Source organism: Crocodylus siamensis, chromosome 2 (genome assembly GCF_052110815.1).
Source record: "Crocodylus siamensis isolate JL-2025a chromosome 2, ASM5211081v1, whole genome shotgun sequence".
Taxonomy (NCBI): domain Eukaryota; kingdom Metazoa; phylum Chordata; order Crocodylia; family Crocodylidae; genus Crocodylus; species Crocodylus siamensis.
In genome coordinates, this window is record NC_143396.1 from 174,229,222 (window position 1) to 174,249,601 (window position 20,380).

General features: G+C 41.2%; 1 protein-coding gene across 3 annotated transcripts in view; it reads right to left on the reverse strand.

Annotated features, from left to right (window-relative positions):
- Positions 1-1,801: 1,801 nt before the first annotated feature.
- The window catches only part of LRP5 (LDL receptor related protein 5), a 264,354-nt gene continuing 245,775 nt past the window's right edge, over positions 1,802-20,380 (reverse strand). The window contains exons 20-23 of one of the 3 annotated variants that reach the window (XM_090032361.1): positions 18,005-18,250; positions 12,136-12,275; positions 7,111-7,208; positions 1,802-6,199 (exon numbers count right to left, since the gene is read on the reverse strand). In XM_090032361.1, the coding sequence (XP_089888487.1) occupies positions 5,938-6,199; positions 7,111-7,208; positions 12,136-12,275; positions 18,005-18,250 (746 nt within the window). In that variant the 3' untranslated portion in view covers positions 1,802-5,937. The remainder of the gene's footprint in view (positions 6,200-7,110; positions 7,209-12,135; positions 12,276-18,004; positions 18,251-20,380) is intronic. The other 2 variants (XM_090032362.1, XM_090032363.1) reach the window with 2 other exon arrangements.

Sequence of the window (20,380 nt, forward strand, 5' to 3'; positions counted from 1 at the left end):
GTTTTGTTTTTAATTGCAACCAAATATCTCAACACCTATTTACAGAGCGTTTTTCCACAATTTTTTGAGCTAGAGTACCCCTCTCTTCAGCACACAGAGATATTATTAAGAAATAAGGGTGATCACTGTCCTGAAAGAACAATTTGTTCTTTTGTGGAGAAAAGTATTTTAATTGAGTATGTAATTTCCAAAAACATAAATGCTGGCATATGAGTTTGTCACTTATTGTAGCTATCAAACCTGTTTTCTCCCTCTGAAAACACAACACAGACATATCTCTGTATTCACTTGTCAATATAAAAACTCTGTATAGGACTGATCAGTAATGTTAGTGCAGTAAGAGTCTGACTGAACACTCATTGAAATCAGCTCTTATTAAAATTATTAGGATAAGGCCCTATGTCATTGCAACTCATTAATGTCCATGGACCGGATAAAAGTTAGAAGAATATTGGTATGGGACTGGATTTTGGATCTCAAAACCTGGAGGAACTGGAATTTTCTTATGGGACACAGGTTAGACTAACTTCCACCCACTTTACCATCAGGTTCAACACAGAGTGGGGAAACGAGCTATTTCAGCAGGAGCCATAATGCCACAGAGCATTTGGCCATCCTCAAAAGAAACAAGAATACTGTCTAAAGTGTTTACAGAAAGCAGAACGGGGATGAAAAATACAGGATCTACAAAACATTTGTGCATAATAATACTCATTTCAGTTACCTCTTACATTTGTGAAACTGGTATTTTCCTATTAAACTCAGAAAAACAGCTTAAGAAAAAGGCTTTAAGTCCCTGGCAATGCAGAACGTAAATACGTAGCACAGTATTGGAAAGCACAGCTGCATTAGAACCATCAGAGAACTGACTGTTTCTGTAGCAAAGTCTATTGGTTATTCTGTAGCCAATTACCTTGCCTTTTCTGTCCTCAATTTTATTTCAGTCTTTTACATTGTAGTCAATTTTTTATTGAGGAACTTGCTTTAAGTCTCTTAAACCCATAAACTGTGGAATAACTGTGATCTGTAAACCAAAATCCCCTTTGACTGTGGCAGCATGAATACGAGGCTCTGTCCAAATATGGAAGTTATAGCATGTCCCTGACTGCTGCCTAACATCAAAAATGGTATTTCTAATTCGGGGCTCCGTGCCAAGCACTTCTGTATGTTTTTAATTATTGGGAACATGCCTGCCTTCTGTTTTCATTTCCTGACATTAATGGATATCAGTTGTAGCTCAATTATGAAGCATAAGTTACTCACTTGGAGTGGTTTAGCCTCATGGCCCATCAAAGTAACTGGGATTAGAGGAGACGCACCTTTCAAAATGCTCAGAGGAAACAAGAAGTGCAAATTATATCTGTGGTTATTAATCACTGGAAAGCGCACAAGTGCTGATTACAGTAGGCTCTTGTAGCTGGTTTATTATGACTTCTCTCCCTAACTTAAGCCTAGATTCAATAGTCACTGATGTAAATGGAAATCTTTCCATTGCCATCAACTGGATATGGATCCACACATTAATGATAAGCCTCTAAGTAGGGCTCCTGGGTGCCACTGATTCTGGTTTCCTGTTAAGTATTGCACATTAATGCTCCACAGAGATTGGGTGCAGCAAGCCCCAGCAGGCAGGAGGTATCAGTTGGCATAAAGTAAGTCTTAAGTCTGGAAGAGAATGGGAGAGTATTAAACAGACAGAGGACCACTGGCTTCTATACATCAGGGCTGTATTACATAATAGCCTCAAAACTGGGAATTTCAAAACAGGCGGTGGGGAGAGAGAGAGAGAATTACCACAAAGGAAAAAAACAGCATTTATTTTCTTGTTGATACTCTGAAAGAAATACAAAACTAAACTGAAGTGGCTCTATACCATGTAGTCAAAATACATTTTATTTTCATTAAAATGTAATTCAGATTTTTTTTTAAAAGAAAATATTTAAAAGGACACATTTATTTTTGCTCATTTCAACCAACTCCTTTCTCTGCACTTTCCTGGTAACAGTACGAGACCAACCTCTGGTGTGCAAGTAGCTGATCTTTCTACCAAGGATGTCACAATAGTGTGGCACTACCAGGAGAAAAGCATCCCAATCAGGTAGCATAGATATATGTATTTATCTTGGCTCTTTGGAGGCCTCTTGGGAGTACAATAGCACTTCAGGCAGTACTTAGCCCAAATTTCCAAATAAACCACCATCAGTACATTAAAGGCTTTATATACACCAAAGCTTTATATAAGATATCAGATTAATCCAAAGAACCTTGTCTGCTTATATATGCCAAGGATTTTTAATGGTCAGGAGTCTACTCAAATTGGTAATGAAGCTACTGAAAGTCATGATTTGTCCTGAAACCAGACTAAACTCCACCGGTGCAAGCCACAGTTACAGAGGCTCTGACTGTCTATGTGATGGCTTCACCTTACTTCACCTACATCAATAGCTGTAACTGGGCCTATTCCCATGAAGAGAAGGCCTAACCTCATTTTTGTCACCAGTAGAGAATAGACAAATCCCCACTCTTTTTCATTCTTTCACCACTCTCAGCACATCTGTCCCACATGGCACAGGATTAAGAGTTCTTCTCCAGAGATGCGGCTGTCTTAATGTAAATTATCTGAAGTGATAATATACTGCAATAGTGCATCATAATCTCAATAAAAATATAAAACTTAAAGGCTAAACTGATTTAAGCCCTCAGGTGCTCAAAAGGAGGCAATCTAAATGCATGCATCTCCCTGCAGGTTTTTGGCAAGACAATTCAAAACACTTGTCATCTTCCCCTAAGTCAGCTTGGTTGGTAAAATTATACATATACAAGCTATCAAAAAGTACTTTTGCACGTTTTGGTTTCCTCTCAGACAATGCTGAATTGTCATAATTTGCTACCTAACAAATCCTCTCTAGCTCTCTCCCTCACTGATTTAGAGGAAAATCACACCTGTTGTTTTGCCACAGCAACTGAGAGTTTACAAGGTAGGAAACCTATCGCACTAGGAACAAACTATGACATACTTCCAAGAAGAATCTCCTCTTTCTCAAATAGGTCTTCATCTCTGACAGTGCTGCTGTGGGAACCCTATGCAAGATGTATGCAGTTTTCAGTAATCAGAAACAATGTCTATATTCTATTATTTAGGGAAAATACTTATTTTTTTAAGGATACAGTATTTAAACCAATGATAATAGAGCAGGGTGGAATTTTTACAATAATCTCAGATACTGACCTCAAGCATCTCAGATAAGGTAATTTCTCAGCAAGCTAATAAGGGAGCTCAGAAATTAGAAACTAGGCTGTCGACCACCACATTGCCTTGGTTTATTCACACACACTCAGAAGCGTTTCCCAGGTTTTAAACAGTTAGGGCCAATGCAAATCATATACCAGATCTGAATTTGACCCCAAAGAACTCAGTAAGTCTCAGCAATTGCTACAGTTCCTTCAAATTTAATCCCAAACGTCCTCATAGGATACTAATCTTCGGACAGAGTGGTTAGGATAAAGCAAAAAGTGTGGTTTTTCTCTTTAAATGATCAGTGGTTTATAAAACATCCATGTAGTATTGCATCCAGTGTCATCACAAGAACACAGGAAATGTAACATTGCAGTTTCCTAAGCAAGAACTATGTGACATAGCTAAAATAATGGATTCATTACAAAAGAAGAATGATGGTCATGCACGAAATTAAAGACAAAAACATGAGAAACTAGAATCTTCTCTCCAACTGCTGTAAAATACACAACAAGCCCTTATTTCTAAGAAGGAAACAATATGTATAAGCAGTCATTAGCTTGCATTTGCAATCTCAATAACTGAAATGTGTTCATATGAAGCATGGTCTTCATTTACCCAAAGGGTTCACACTATTATTCAGAGATCTGCCACAAGTCACTCAAAGGTTAACAGATACTATGTCCTCCTTTTCCTGACATACTGCAGAACCGCTAAGGTTCATGGGGAAAAATAAACATTTTGCAATTTTCCTAATAAAGGCCAGACCTGAAAAATTATGGTAGATCCTGATACACTGTTCTCTCTTTCTCTTTGCAAGTAGTGAGCCTCTTTTCTGGACCAAATTCAAATATGAAAGGCTGGGAATTTTATGGTGTAGGTGAATAAAGCCAAGTCCCTCTTGCAAGTTTTAGTAACACACCCATAGTGGCGAACAAAAATCTATTCCTGTAGAAGCAAGAGCAGGAAGAGCTTGCTGCAACATATGAGAACAGAGCAGGATCAGATGGTTGTGAATCAAAATCCATCAGGAGTGGGTGACGGACTTGACCGTACTGTACTTGACTACAGTGTATAGGATTCTCTCCCATTTGCATCTTCACTCACTTTTTAAAAAAAGAGAGACTTGCTAAAAAAATTGAATTCGAGTTCAAAAAGTAAAAGTTTTCACTGCTGTCAACAGTGTCAGAGCTGTCAAAGGCCCAATTCATTTGTGGATCAGCAGCTGTAAAAACAGCTGCAGAAACAGACTCCCCAGCTCTTCCCTTAGTGTGCCTTGATCACATGTCCACATCTTGGCTATCAATGTAAGAACTGAGTTTCTGAAAATACCATATGATGCCTTTTTATTACAGCAAGGAGAAAAAAAAAGTTAATGACTCCAGGTCCAGTGAGAGAAGTTCAGAGATGTCCAGGTAAGGGCTGAGGGCTAAATGTTGAAACAGGCCTCTTGGTGGCATTGTCCTGGCATTACAGCAGTTTGTATATGTTTCAAAAAGAGAAAACATACATTAAAGAGGGTCTCTTAATTCTTGCTGCCTCTTAGTGAAGTTAAACTCATTTTCTGGCAAATTTTCCTAAGACCATGACTAAAATCACATGTGCTTGAATGGATTTTTTGTTTTAAGTAGCTACCTATACAATCTTCTATAGATTTCATCTTAAAACTTCCCATTTTAAATAAATACAAACTAACATATCAATGGAATAACCCATGTGGGGATCTGGACATCTGGAACTGAAGTAATTCACAGAGCTGAACTTACAAAGGCTGTGGCGGTGGGGATAAAGACCCGGAAACAGACTATGAATTCCAGATTTGGTGGAGACCGAAGCAACTGAACTGATACCAATTTTTTAGGAAGGAGAAAACAAACTGGCCTTTGCAGCTCTTTCCTGCCTGACCCCATAGTCTCTCTCATGTTATTGGTCTATGGCCAGGCACATGCCCACCCTGAAGGAAGTGGCAGCTAGGGATGGGATGGAAGGCTGCTAGGGATGGAAAATCTTGTTTTACCGAGTTAAACCAGGGAGAGTGCCAAATGTTGAGCGAAAGATTCAGAACCCAGGTCTGCTTTAGTGCATAGATTCCTCTGGGAAGCTACCAGTTTGGTTGCAAGAGACAGCATTCAGGACAGAGGGTTCTACATTTTTAATTAATTTTCCCAAACCAGCCCCCCCCACAATTTTGGTGATTTTTTTGATGAAAAGTTTTGGGATCAAAAATGCTGTGCGCTTTTTTCAAATAAATCTTTAGTCAGCCTTGCTAATCACTTTCTCTTTTTAGCGTGCCACTCCCACTGATCACTTCTTTGTCACATTAATAAAAGAATTACACACATACTTTACAGAATTAAAAACGTGACTTAAAACCCCCCTACAAGGCTCAACATTCCACGTCCCCCCACCCCCAAACCCTTGAAAGTCAAAGTCAATCTCATGACTTCAATTAAAAAAAAGGCAAATATGGCACAAAAGAATGGAAATTAAGTTAAAAAAACCTCAAATTTATAAATATTCTTCCACTGTACACATTTTCACAGGCCCACCCCACCCCACCCCTTTTTATTCACATTTCCTTTTCTTTTTTTTCTTAAAACTCCCACCCCTATTTCTTTTTTAAAATCATAAAATATATATTTTTAAATCTTTGTTCATATTTAAAAATATTTACAGAAAAAGACAAGTTCCTTCTGATGAGGTCATGAGGAGTCTGTACAAGGAGATGGTGGAGGGGGGTAGAGGTGAAAGTAGCTTCGCTCTGTAGCAGGAGATGGTGGGCAACTTTCTTCTGCCGACATGTACTGACTGCGAGGTGTTGGGGGAGGGGGGTAAGGGTCCGAGTCTGAGTTTAGGTCTATGTAGTACTTGTTGGTCTTCCACCGGCTTGTGGTGTAGTCACTGTCACACACATCTGTGCTGCATGGTGTTGTGGGTGGAGCTATCCCTCGTATAAGGTAGGGCCTGAAAAATTAATGGCTGGGTATTAGCTATGCTTTAAAGCTCATTAAAAATACTACAGCACAAATTTTAAACCATGGATGAAAAGGCATCTGCATTAAGACCTCTGTTTATCCAGAGGCCAAACCAAGGAATAGGTTTGGTGTTTTCAAAGGAGCCCAACAGAACTAGGTGCCTGGAAGCATTGAATTTCAGTTGGATTTAGCACCCTACCTCCTATAGGTTTCTCTGAAAATCCCAGCCTATACAAGCAGCAACAATACATGCTCCCTTCCCCTGGCTCACTCCTAGCCCAACACAAAGTAGATCTGTAGATTCAAAAGGCCAGAACCATCTACTCTGCTCCCCTAATTAATACAGGCCATTTAGCCTCACCGAGCAATTCCTGTGATGGGAGGAAATATTTTTCCCTACAACATAAGTACACTCTACAACACTCAGTAATCTCAGCCACAGGTGAGAAAATTCAGTTCTGAGACAAAATAAATCCCAATGATTTGAACATGATGACACTTCATACCATGTGACAGTGCTATGACATCACCAGTCTCATTTTGCACAGGATGTTGAGCCGCTTTTAAGGGAAACAAACCATTTGGGTTGCATTTTAACCCTCAATCTGCCAACAAAAGACTTCAGGATCCCACTTCTAATACTACTTTTACACACGCACTCCCCTGATGTAATTTTTTGGAACCAAACCAATGCATTAGGAAAAAAAGCACACATAAATAGACCTTATGTTTGACATGCCAACACTGGTGTGTTATTTATCAAAGAAGGTGTAAACAAAAAAAACTCAATGTCTTTTCCCTTTAAAAGGTAAATTTCTGAAATGGGAACTTTTTGTTTCAGATGTAAAACCGAAGAGATATTGATGCAAGAAAATGCCAAGCTTTCAGTTTGATCAGTACCTGTAAGATCTTGTCGTCGAAGGAATGTTTGAGGAATAGAACATCTCTGTGTTATATAAGGAGCGATCAGTGGCCGGGGAAGGAGGTGGGTTCAAAATCTGTGCAGGATAAAAACAAGGCAGAGATCTGAATGAATTAATTGCACAACTCTACTTATGTTTAGCATTTTGTTTTCTTTCTGTCACTACCATAGCAATCCTATTCTTACCTCCTATGTTATTACATGTAGCTCAAAAGAATTAATACATTTTAAGATCAGAAATGCTTTCTGTGGTCTTCTAGTCCAGGCTCTGACATAGTGCAGGCCACAGAATTTCAACCAATGGTTACTCCAGTGGAGGGATGGATTCTCTTCTGCTATGTATGCAGCTTGCCTACTGTCAGGAAAGGTCCCAGTAGGACTAGATTTTCTATCTGAACCCAACTTCTTAACGAAGAATGCATGTTTCCTTTATGACTGCTGGTGTCTCAGAGTCACCAGTGGGAACTGCAGCCTCCCAGTTTCCACTCCCTGAACTCCAATTCTCTGCCAATCAGTGGAGGATTAAGGAGTCCTAACTCCTTTACAAGAATTAGTCCAGCTCCATGTTTTCTCTACAACATCTTTTTTACAGCACGTCTGAAATCACAGTAGTTGGGCAAAATCTTTCCCCCCTCCCCCTTCACAATGTATATAGTATATGACTAATTCATTATTGGCAGCACTTAACAGGCAAAAAACCCCACACATCATGTTTGAAGATGAACCCAAGCATACATTGGCATTGCCAAACCTGCCCCCTTCCACCTTTTGAGATTCCAGTTTGTTCATCTTTTATACAGGGACAAAGAGAGTCATAATTTTTGTGTGTTTTTCATGTTCTTTCTAGCACAGCTCAAATTAACCACAATTTGAATGGGTACCACGTCACCTCCCAGTGCCTAGGGAGTGATGGCTGTAAATCACTGAGCAGTAAGATGGGAATGTGCCGCTAGGTATTCATTACTTTCTTCTGTATACAGCCCCTCCCCCAGCAGCAGGAAGAGACATCTGATCTCCGACGTTTATAAAATATAAATAAAATAACAACACTTTGTTTCTTCCAAGAGATCTGAGGGAGATTCTTTTCTACAACCACAGTGGGCTTTCCCACCATGGTAAAGTAGGGAGGGGATCACTTTGGGCACCAATGAAATGCAGCTGCTGCAGGGTAGAAGAGAACCAAATATTTGGCATTACAAGGCAGGAGGAGAAAGGCAACAGCAGCAGATGAATTTAGGGAGTCAGGATGTCACTGACTTGAGCAGCTTAATACTCTTATGCTTGAGTTGAGGGCATTTGATTTCTAATAACTCACAGGAGAAACAAAGCATCCAATGCACTGACAAGTTCCCACACAGAAACAGACCTTGTTCTCTTCCACAGGCCAAAGCCTACTGCACTGATCAATACTGCCTCCTTGTATTCCCTCATCTGTCTGTCTCCATCTGTTTTCTCTTGCCTTATACTCTCTGTAGAGACTGCCTTTTTCTTGTGTGTTTGTAGAGTACCTTGCACAATGAAGCCCTGGTTCCTAACCAGGCCTTTTGGGGCCAGTACTGATATGAATATCCTTGCATACACTTTTTAAAAGACAGGGTAGGGGAGGACCAGTGAACATTTCCCCACAGTAGCATCTGTAGATATTAAAGATAAGCAGTTGCTTAAGGCCACACTCTAGGATTGTTCAAGTGCAGCTCCATCTGCTCCTATTGGGGCAGCATTGGCAACAATTCACAATTCAAACTGAAGGCAGCAGCAGGCAGACCTCACAATAGCAACCATGATGCCTGGGGCCAGATCCTCAGCTGTTGTAAGCTGGCAGAGCTCCACTGACATCAATAGAGCATTGCTGATTTATACAGATATGGCCCTGGATCAAGAGAACATCAGTCAACACCACTGGGGTGTGTGTGCTGTACCCAGAATGACTATAAAGAAGATCTGAGGTGGGTATGCTCAGAGTTGTCTCCTCACAGGCTTCTCTGTCATTTTAGCTTAAAAACTGTGGGAGTTAGATACCAGAACATAATGGGCCAAAACAGGGTCACAAGGGTGGTGACCAGGGCTGCTCAGCCACCCCTGCCATCATTTACACTACTGACTTCCTGGCACAACTGGTCAGCCATCACCTTGTGATCTCTCTGAACTACCACTCTAAATTCTCCTCCTGCCAGTATTGCTCATATAGCTCAAGCTGAGATGGTTTGACTCTGTCCTCCAGTGGGTAAAGCATCTACACTGGTTGTGACCAGTGACCACTGGTCTGCTCCAAACTCCAAGCTCACGTGCCTCATAGTAGAGGCTCAGACTTCTAGATTCAGGAAACCAGTGTTCAATCCTTGCAGATAACCCACAGACTCTGTAACAAGTGGTGACCTATAGAGGGGGACTGAACTTCTGGGAGCCACTGCTTTAGTGGGAGTTACACAGAGCTGCCCAACCTAATGGGAATAGGTTCCTGTTTTGGCAGATCTTGCAACATAGATGGAATCAGAGCTGAGGGGCAAGTGTGGGAGAAATACCACCACTTATTTTTATCCAATCTACACCCTAATCACCTAGTGGCAATTTACAGCGTTGAATATTTCTTTCCTGCTCAGTTTGAAACTGCCAGAACTGTGGGATGACAGGGTGAAAAACATTACAGACAATGCTTAGAGGCACAGTGCCATTTTCCTCTTCAACCAATCTGATCTCTAGTAATAAATTTTATTACTCAGTGCTTCAAACATCACATCCTGTGTTCTGAAGTTTGTCTCTTCACTAGTAACATGGTCTCAGTTACAAAGTGAAGGATGGCAAAGTAGAAATAGTCAAGGGCTCAACTACAGACTGCTATATCACTTTCTGAACCTCAGCTGAAGTTGTACAACCACCTAGTTTTAGACACAGCTATGCATACATAATCTAGGCACTTATATTGGTGTAACTTGCTTGTGTAAATTAAGGTGAATAAGCCATATAGACATAAACAATGCTGGGGTGATGGTGCTTTAACTGTATTTGTTTCTAAATTAATATAGTTAATACTCTTATAATAATTGTGCAAACACCAGCACACTGGCGCTCTTGTTTAGATTTGTTGAAGTCAGTGGTTCTCAAACACGGTACAGCAAAACCCCCTCAGGGATGCCGCAGTAATGGTGGCAGCTACGTAAAACTGCCCTGTGTGCATTAGGGATCTCTGATCAGTCTCAAGCCAGCAGGAGCAGGCTCGGGTTGTAGCCTTTCCCAGTCCAGGCCCTCCTGAGCTGTGCTCCTGCTGGAAACAGAGGCTCAGGGGACAGTTCCACCTGGATCAGGAAGGCTACAGCCTGAGCCAGCTTCTGCCTGCTGTAGGCCGATTGCAGAGCCCTGTTGCAGGAGGAGTGACAGGCATGTGGGGCAGTTGTATATCTGGAGGCAGCAGCACCTGGTTGTAAAGCACTGAAGCCAGTTGAGGCAGCACCAACAGTGCTGGAAGAGTGCCTGGAAAGGTTGAGAACTAATTAATTAAATGATTGAAGTGATCCTTTTTACAAGTAGGTGACCAGTTCACCAGTTTCTGGCATGAAACCATCCAGCTAATTCTGTCCTCCACCATTAACTAATTAAAAGGATTGGTAAGCTGGAGTTCCAGATATCAATAAAACTCTTGAATGACTCCTTCATGGCTAAGTGAGCAAGCAACCAGGAAAGGAAAGCAAGCCCAAGTTTCCCATAAAGCAGGAACCACTAGACATTTCATAGTTGTTTGCACAATTCCCTTTCTCCACCTTTACATTCTTTAAAATTAAGAAACAAGTTTACAGTTGCTGTTAGACAAAGAAAACAAACAAGCTCTCAAATGCTTTTTTTGATTTACAACGTGTTGACTGTTTAAATGTAAACACAACTGCATGCATACCTACATACTCATTTGGCTCCCAACATAATTACTTCTGTCAAAGCAACTAACGCTAAAAGTAGTTGGTACTGAAAGCTCACATTAATGGAGAAATCAAACGCTTGCAATGCTTAGGGGAAGAAAAATGACTGTATAGTAAGATGCCAGCAAAAATTATCCTCTCACCTCCCTCCTCTCACATACCACCAGTGTTCCTTTTTCTATCAGTTTTTATCATGGATTTCCTCATTTTTATTTCCTTGAGGGGTACTTTTTCATTTAAAGAAATCTGGTTCAGGGACTAAGAATCTGTCATTTTCCCATGGGTAAGTCAAATAAATCCAAAAATTAAGAGTAAACCCATTGCTGAAAAGCCAGCATTTAAAACTTGGTATCATACTCTGGTATTTGTTTTTCCAGTGTTTGCATTTGATTTTCTGAATCGAAGCACAACTTGTTGGATAAAGAGCAAGCCAAGCTTATTTTTTAAGCATTTTCTCCAGCCCCTGTTGCGTCTTGTTTGTTTTTTTGCTCCTGTGTGTGCTTGCTGAATTATGCAGTGCCAAATACCATCAGGCCAACGACATCAGAGTTCACAAGGGACAGATGAAGAGATATTTGCAAGGAGCCAGGGCGCAAGAATAAAAATGGACTGGAATGTCCTTGAAGAGCATCCCTTTAATAACAAAATATTTAAAAAATTACAGGAAGGGGGACACACACAATGGAATAAATTAACTAACTTTCTCTAAATTCAGTGGACACTGTGTTAAGACTTCAGGTGCTAGAAATCTTGGGCTGGCAAGGACCTCAAGAAATCTTCCACCCCACTGGCATTAAGGCAGGATAAAGCATTGACTACCCTTGTCAGAGGTTTAATCTGCTGTTAAAAACCTGCACTGAAGAAGATTCTAAAACATCCCTATTCAGCGTGTTCCAGTATTTAGCTATCTTCATAGTTATAAAGTTTTACCTAAGCTCCAACCTAAATCTATGCTGCAAATTAAGCTCATTTCTGTTTGTCCTTTCCCTAAACAACAAGAACAGTCTTTACTAGTGCTACTCTAGTAGTACAAATTTTAATTTGTCCACTGATGGCTACAAATGAGAAGGTGTCATGTACCTTTTTAAGACTTACCTGTGGGTAGAAAGTGGCTTTCGTGCTCGATGAACTACTAGAAGAGGCTCCAGTAACATGGTTTCGGTCATAAAGAGGGGCACCGCTACTTCCTCCCATGAGGCTCATGGAGCTAATCATAGACTTGCCACAAGAGATACCTGCATGGAAGCAGAACAAGACTAGGAATCAAAATTAGGGAACCATGCTATGATCTGCAGTAGCAGAACTAAGACAGGGCTGGGGGTAAGCAAGGTACCAGTCCCAGGCACTGACTTGAAGGGGGCTTTAGTATGACCTCTTCCTACTCTGAGGGGACCTTACCATGGGACAGACGGCCCTGTGCCTAATGGAAGGAGTGAATGAGGCACCAGAAGCATCCCTTGGGGAGTCCACACCACTGCCTGTCTCTTAGCCGCAGCAGCCCAAGTCCACACTACTACAACAGCAGCCACCACCCAAGTAAGGAGGGCTGGGGCAGATTGGACTCCACTCCCCCTCTCCTCTCCAGTGGCTGGCAAAATTCCCCTCCTCCCCAGATGCTGAAAGAGCCTTATGCCTCTGCTGAACTATCCTTGTAACACACAATTGGAATCTCAACTCGTGCAGATCAACATACAGAAGATATGTTCAACATCCTCATTCTTTGTGAAGAATGTCTTAATAGGGAAAGTGACTGAGTTTCAGAGTATTAAGAACTAAACCTTTCTTTGCTATTAGCAACATCCCCTGTTATATCTTTTTTCAAGAATTTGCATGGATTATTTGGTTTGGGATCCTCTATTGCCTATGAAAATTAAAGGAAACTGCCATGCCACAATCCAAAGTAACAGTTTTAGCATATATAACGACTCACAACTGCCCTGAGCTAGGGCAGAAAGGATTCCCTAAGGGCTGGACAATAAAGCCATCTCATCAAAATTGGTCAAGGATTTTGCATGGTTTCTGAGCAAAAGTAGGGTCTTTGATGATTAATTCATGTTTTGAAAAGTACTTGCTTTTTATGCAGAGAATTTCGTTGTTTTGGAGGGGAAAAAAGCTCAATTCTCCTCCTCTCCCCATTTTTTAAAAACAGAACAGGATGAACCCGCCCCCCCACATTTTTGTCATGAAAATATTGATGAAAGATAAGGTTTCCTTTTTAAAAAAAATTAAAATTGTCAAAAGTCTGTGGGAAATCACCCCACTTTCTAACCCAGCTCTAGTCTTTATATGTACACAGATAAGATAATGTATCATACATTCATTGTGACAACAGAGCTATCAGCTTGTTCCCATAAGACTTTTTATTAGTTAGGAAAATATCTGGGTTGGACGTTAGTTCAGAAGTTTTTGTAATGCATTTTTTACTGATTCTAAACCTGGTGTTTCATTTCTGATAACACAACCTATACAGTTTATATTATTTTTACAATCAACCGCAACAAATAGCATGTATCTGCTCCTAGCCTTATGGCCCCTACAGTTTCTTCTTTCTCCAGAGTTTCAACAGCTAAAGGCAGGTTCTCACCTGTTATAAACTGTTACAGTACCACACAAAGCTGTGAGAATTTCTGTTGGCTGAGAATGGACCCCTTGATGTGTATGACTACAAACAGACATCACATTTGTCCTGGGAGAAGCCATTTTCTCCCAGGATGAAGTGCTATCATTCACACAGTCATGTTTGGTGTCCCAGAACAAATCCTAAAATAGGTTCATGGGATAAAAAATGCTAAATGTTTGTCCTAAGACATTGTAAAGTGCATTTGAACAGTTGTCTTAGGATAGTATAATTGAATCAATAGCAGAAGAATGATAGTACATTCAGGTGCTCATTAAACCCTGATCAGAAGGACGATATGTGTACATGCCAATCCCGGAATTTTTCTGTATGAACACAGGCACAACTTGTTCCAGGACCAATGCAAAGTCTGTTCCTGGCCTAAGTGACAACACAACTCCAGTCTCCTGTACTGAAATACAGGAAGTTAAAACTAAGACCTGGTATTATTTTAACAATTTTAAGTATAAAACTACTGGAGATAAATATTAATCTTAATTTTAAAATGCACCTGAAATGGGTGCATGTGAAATGGACACAAATGAAAGCCACCACAGCAAAGGTTTCACCTGAGTTTCCTCATCTCTTAGTTCCCTACCCAAAACTTCTTAATGTTAGTAACTTAAAAATATTTACTACAAGCAGCAACACCACAATGCCAGGTTGCTTACAAGGCTGATTGCCTTCCAGAGGCTAGGGATTAGTAGTAGGCAATGACATCTGTCTCTCACGAGACAACAGAATTATGCTGAGTGAGACATCAACTCGCTGAGTGTAACCTTGCTTGAAAGACAAAGCAACATTGGGGTGACCAGGGTGCAAAAGCCTGGGCAGTGTGTATGAAGACACTCAGCTGCCTATACAGCAGTGTCCCCTTCAGTCTTGCTGGTGTAATCCAAAGGGAAAACCAGTGCGTTTGGCCCTAGCTTGGTCCCAGGAAGTGTCGGAGCAAAGGAGATCATCCATTTGTCCATCTATCAGGGCTCCGCCCCTAGACTGGTTGCTGACTAAGGTTAGGGAGCCCAGTGTACCCTATCATGGAGTGGATTTCAGTTCCACAAGTTTTTGACAATAGTTCCTCTGCCAGGACTAATTATAGTAATCTGATAAAGTGCTCTTTTGCACAAAGCCATTGGCACCTACAGGCTGTCAGGTTATTTTTCTACTGCCCACTACTTGGCAGTAAAAGTCACAGGTAGTTCTGTCTAGTGTAGGTTATGGCAGCAAGTGCGCCTGATCTCACCTGCATTAGCACCAGTACAGTGCTCTTAATTCCCTGAGAGTGAGGCTTTGGTATGTATTTAACTAGCTGTGTGTGTCCTTGCTGATGTCCTTATTGGTTCTGAGACATCAGTACATTAACAACATGACCTGGTATGCTTCGCTTCCTAAGAGCTTGGAGAACTCTTCTTTAAATTGCTGGTAAATCTCCACATCCTACCTTTTAAATTCTGAAATTCCATCATAGTAACAATGCGTAAATATGGGAGGAAGGGAAGCTATCCAACAGTTTCCACATTTATGGCTATGGGAAAGCCATAGCTAGCACATCTTAACGTATGAGACAAAACCACACTTCTTAAGTGGACTTTAGATTTATCCTGTATCTAATCTCCAGCTGTTAAGAAAAACAGATGCTTCAGACACACAGCAGGGGCATGGCTTGGTTGCACCTGAACCAGAAAATGACCATATATTTTGCTTTTTACTGGTAAGGTACACAAGAAACTCTATTATTTGGCTCCCTGAATAATTTAAGGGAATCCCTCTTCTCAGAGTTTGCTTCACACTGCTACCCTGTAAAATCTATATTTTAAAATATTAACTACTATTTCTTTTAAAACAGATTTAACTTAACTTTTTAGTGTAATGCTTGTGGGAAGTTTACAATCTGTAATTTGTTGCCCGAGTCCATGCATATACCTTTATGTCCTATATCCTTGTGGTCATAGCACTGAGTACCTTAGAAACATCAACTGATTTATCCTGTGAATTCCTCTGTGAGGTAGGGAAGAATCCTGCTTTACAGATGGGGGAACTAAAGCACAGAGAGATAAAGAGAACTGCCTGAGGTCATGCAGGAAGTCTATGGTGGGGACAGGCACTGAAACTAGGGGATCTGTTTTCATTGCAAAGTAGCCCAGGTGCCAATTACCTCAGCCCAGCCTGGATAGGGCAGCCACACTGACAAGTCAGACCCAAGCTACTGTGTCATCATGATGCTACACAAATCTGTATGTGTTGTTGGGATTTTTGCACATAAGTTACATTTTTTACATATACATATACAGTTGTGGCATATTTCACATTCGTTGTGCTGCAGTAAGATGACTGTTCTACTCTTCCCCAGAGAACTGTAGGAGAACCTTTCTGTCCCAGGCACAGGGGGTGAGCTCCTGAGATGCACTGGTGGCCTACTGAGATTCACTGCTTTAGCTTGCATCCATACTGCAAAGTGGGAGGCTCTCTAACCCATGCTCCCAGATGGGCCAGCTACTCTGGGTCTGAAGAACCAAAATCAGGTAAAAACATTATGAGTGCAGCTGGGAGGAGTGATGGGGCAACATCTAGGCCACCCCATGAGGGGAGGTTTGCAGGGGAGGTGCAAAGCATCCTGGGACTCTGAGGGACTGTGAGTTGATTTGAATCTAGAGAGGATCTGGGACAGGTTCAATAAGCTGATTTAACCTAAATCAGTTCAGTCTGATACTGCACCCGTCCAGGTTTATCTTGAACCAGTTTTGGCCATTTTGAAAGCGATCTGTGTGCACTAAACTCCTGGGCTAGGGAAGACATTGCACATAAACCAACTTAAGTGATCAGAAATGAGTTGAAACTTGTAACAGAACAGATGTTCAGTGTGCATAAACCAGTTTGAAAATGGCTGAAACTGGTTTGAGATAAACCTGGTTGAATGTAGTATTAGACTTAACTGATTTGGGTTAAAATGGTTTATACAAAGGCCCCCAGACTCCCCCACCGTGCTCTCTGGGCTGGGTGGGGCTCTCTGCTCTAATGCAGAGCTCACCCCTCCCTTCTGTTCCCTTACTTTAGCTCTGGCAGAGACTGCAGGCACAGCAGGGTCTGCCTGGCTTCCCCCTGCCCTACCCCCACCCCCCATTTTCCACAGCACAGACCCCAGACCCATGGACCCTAGGCATGTAGTATGCTAACTAATGCCAAAAGGTATCTGTGTGTGTGTGTCTTCTATTACACTGGGACAGGCAGACAGACCAGTGACCCACTTAGGGCTTTTTGGAGCTAATCAGCAGGTCAGCTGGTAAGCTGTTTAAGAAGAGTTTGAACTAATGGAAAGAGACTATTGTTTTGCTGGCCCCCTGCTGGCTTGCTTGCTGTCAGTTTCCTGCAGACAGCATAAAGAAGCAGGGAGAGAGAGACTGAAAAGCTCCATATCATCAACAGATGCAATGCACTGCATACTTCCCCCTTGCCTCAGAGTGCTAGCAGGGGGCTGGGTCTGGTAACACTCCCACCCCTTGAGCAGCCAGTGGGGAAAAGCCCGGGATGGTGCAGGTAGACCTTCCTAATCAAAGCATCCCGTGGGGCCTGGCCATGTCCCTCTCAGCTCAGCAGTGTGCAAGGGAAGGGAGGGCTGTTCTAGTGCCTCCGGGCTTCTAGCCTGAGCCACTGCAGGCATATGCCTGAATTTCCTCACTCCAGAGAGAATGTTTGTCCAGTTACAAACCAGTTCAGTCTAGCCAGATTACACTAACCTGCAAAGACTGAATCAATTCAGGCTCAAGCTCTTTGAATGTCTGTCCCTAGCTCTGTTGTGTTCCAGATTTGAATTGGTTTCTGATCACTTATACTGTTTTATATGTAATTTCTGTCCCTAGCCCTTAGCAAGAACCTGAGTAACTGCAGTAACGACATACACATGATGTCTTAGCACAGTTCTTATTAGATTTCTGTCAAAAGTTTTTAAATCTTAAAACCATAAGACCCTCCTCTGTCTTCTACTTCTAGTGAATAAGGCTAGTCTGCAGAGAATTCCAAGGTGAAAAGTGCTATATCTATGTAACAGGGCTTATTTATACAACACCAGAATAGGTATAAAGGGGGGCACTTTCAAAATGTCTGAGGTGCAGACTCACACACAGGTGTCAGCTCAGCTCTGTAAGGTGACAATGAGATGATCCTATTTGCCTAAAAACTTCTGAAAACCTGGACCAAGAGGCCATTATATGCCAAAGTCAGACTGAAAGTTAATGGATTCACCAGCATCTAACTTGCTTTTCTGCCCCTGAAATTCTACCCCTCAATTAGTACCCTATGAAAATAAAATCCAAGTAATACAATAGTACTGATTAGATGCAGGGTCCTTACCATCCTTACCAGTAAAAGTGCCATGCTGAGAACTCCCTGGAGCTATAAAATTAAGAGGGACGTGGGGGGTACCACTGACATATTCATGTGGAAAAGGTCCATTGGGTCCAGCATAGCGCTGACATACTACTCTCTGGCAAACGAAATACATTCCTCCCATGACAAAAAGGGACAGTATGATACCAATCACAGGTCCAATAGCACTACTGTGAGGCTGAGGCTCATCTGCAGGTGGCTTATTTTTTTCTGCAAAGGGTTGGGGAAGGAGAAAGAGAAAGAAAGAAAAGCATTGAATTGATGTATTTGATGCTGTTCAGGAGTCAAATAGAAGTATCTTATGAACATTTACCCAGCAAACTGCATTAATATTGTACATTAAACACTCTTATACACACAAAGTGTTCCCTGGGCCTCTTATATACCTCCTCTTCCTACTACATACATGGACTGTAGTGTTATCAGGTTCCTTTCACCACTTCAGCCATGCTTTGCCAATGTAACCACCTGTATTGGAACTTCTAACACTTTACATTTCTTAGCAGCTGGAAACAACTGCCATAAAATAGAAGCAGGCTAAGAAGAGTTTCTTATTCCCTAAAGATAAGGAATTTTCCTCTGAAAACTATGCAGGTCCAAGATTCAGGAAGCATCAATGAGTCAACATTTAGTTCTGCATCAGTGACAGGGTTCAGTTCTGATCATTCAGGAGTGATTAGGGTCAGAAATAACTTTAGTAAGTTCTAAAAGAATTTCCATGGGTGGGGTAGGTCTCGAAACCTAACCTGGCAATTACATTTGTGCCAATTCAACCGTCACACAATATTTTGTACTTTTGGGGGAAATGAAAGTGTTCTGAGAATCTTAAGTGAAAAGGGCAAAAAGCAAAGTCCTGGTATTGCTCTCTTTCACACAAGCATACATATAAATACAAGAACTCAAAACTCAGCCAAAGCCATTGAGTTTCACATGAGCCTGGACCAAACTATGAACCCCTTCACTGAACACATGAGGAATGAAGGGGCTTGCTTAACTTTCATAGCCAGGTTGTGATAATTTTCTTTAGTGGGTCTGTGATATTTAAATGGCTGCAGATGACTTCTGAGGAAAAATGAAAAGTGACTGGAATTTTATAAGGATCTGTCATGACATTTAAAAAGAACATTTCTGTCTGAACACTGTATTGTATTGTAATTATGTTATATTATATTAGAATATGCATTTGCCTATTAGTAATGAAAGAAACGTCCTGAGGTCACTAAAGCCTGAAAGTTTAGGGAAAAAATATTTTTCCAGTTTGTTTATTCTGTGCCTGTGAAAACATTTGAGGTTGCTGACTCCACTTTCATGTGGTCCCCTTGCTTATTAAACTAAAATGAAACCATTTACAAAAAATAGAAAAATAAAACTGTGAACCCACAAAGATGTCCCTGTCACAGGGGTATCCTTATGATCACTTTTAACCTAGTTTTTAAACTGAATGAATTTTGAGATCCCTGTATCCCTTTAAAAAATGGAGCACGCTGCTCCAACAGCAGTGAAATAAACTTTTTAAACTAGGAAAAGTGAGCTGCCAAAAATATCTTCCTGTAGTGTTTACAATGTATCTACTGGCATGATCAAGCCTTGCATGCCCAAAGATTACATCTGCTTTGGAGCTACACACACACCTGTGGCCTGAGCGAATGGTCCCACTCAGAATGGGCACCTCCTTTGTAAAAGAAAAAACAGGATGTATTGCAGCACATTTGAAAATGAAGTAGTGCACACTGGGCCCTGCAGTTACCGTAGGCTCTACCAGAACCATATGAAGGAGGCTAGCCAGAGGACTGTACTACAGAACCTGGCTCTTCATTGGGCAACCTTAAGGTAAGAAAGAGAACATCGGGTAAACTGTGCTATGTGACAAGAGAAGAAAGCTTTCAAGACTACTTATCTTCAGTCCTTTATTTTTTTATATAAATGCTGGGTGTCATTCCAATGTTTATTTCACTGGAGATTCAAATCATTAGCAGAACAGAATCCAACTACATCCATACGCCAATACACATTTGACTAGCCAGGAAAATGAATCCATTGTAGTGACTTCCACAGACATTTTATATGATAATATATGTTATGTTGGAAGAAAGTATCCTTGAAGGGCAAGAAGCAGTAAGAAGTTACTAACCTATTTATTTACCAAATTTTGAGAATTATGCCCATCACATTCACTGATGAACCCTTTCATTACTGGATGACGAATGGGACCTGCTGGGTGGCTATATACATGTTACTTTAATTTTCTGTTGGTTCATAGCTTCATAGAATAAGTCCAAAATCAAACAAAACAAGCTTTATTGGAAGCAGCAGCATGTTACTTGAACCCAGCTCTGCAGC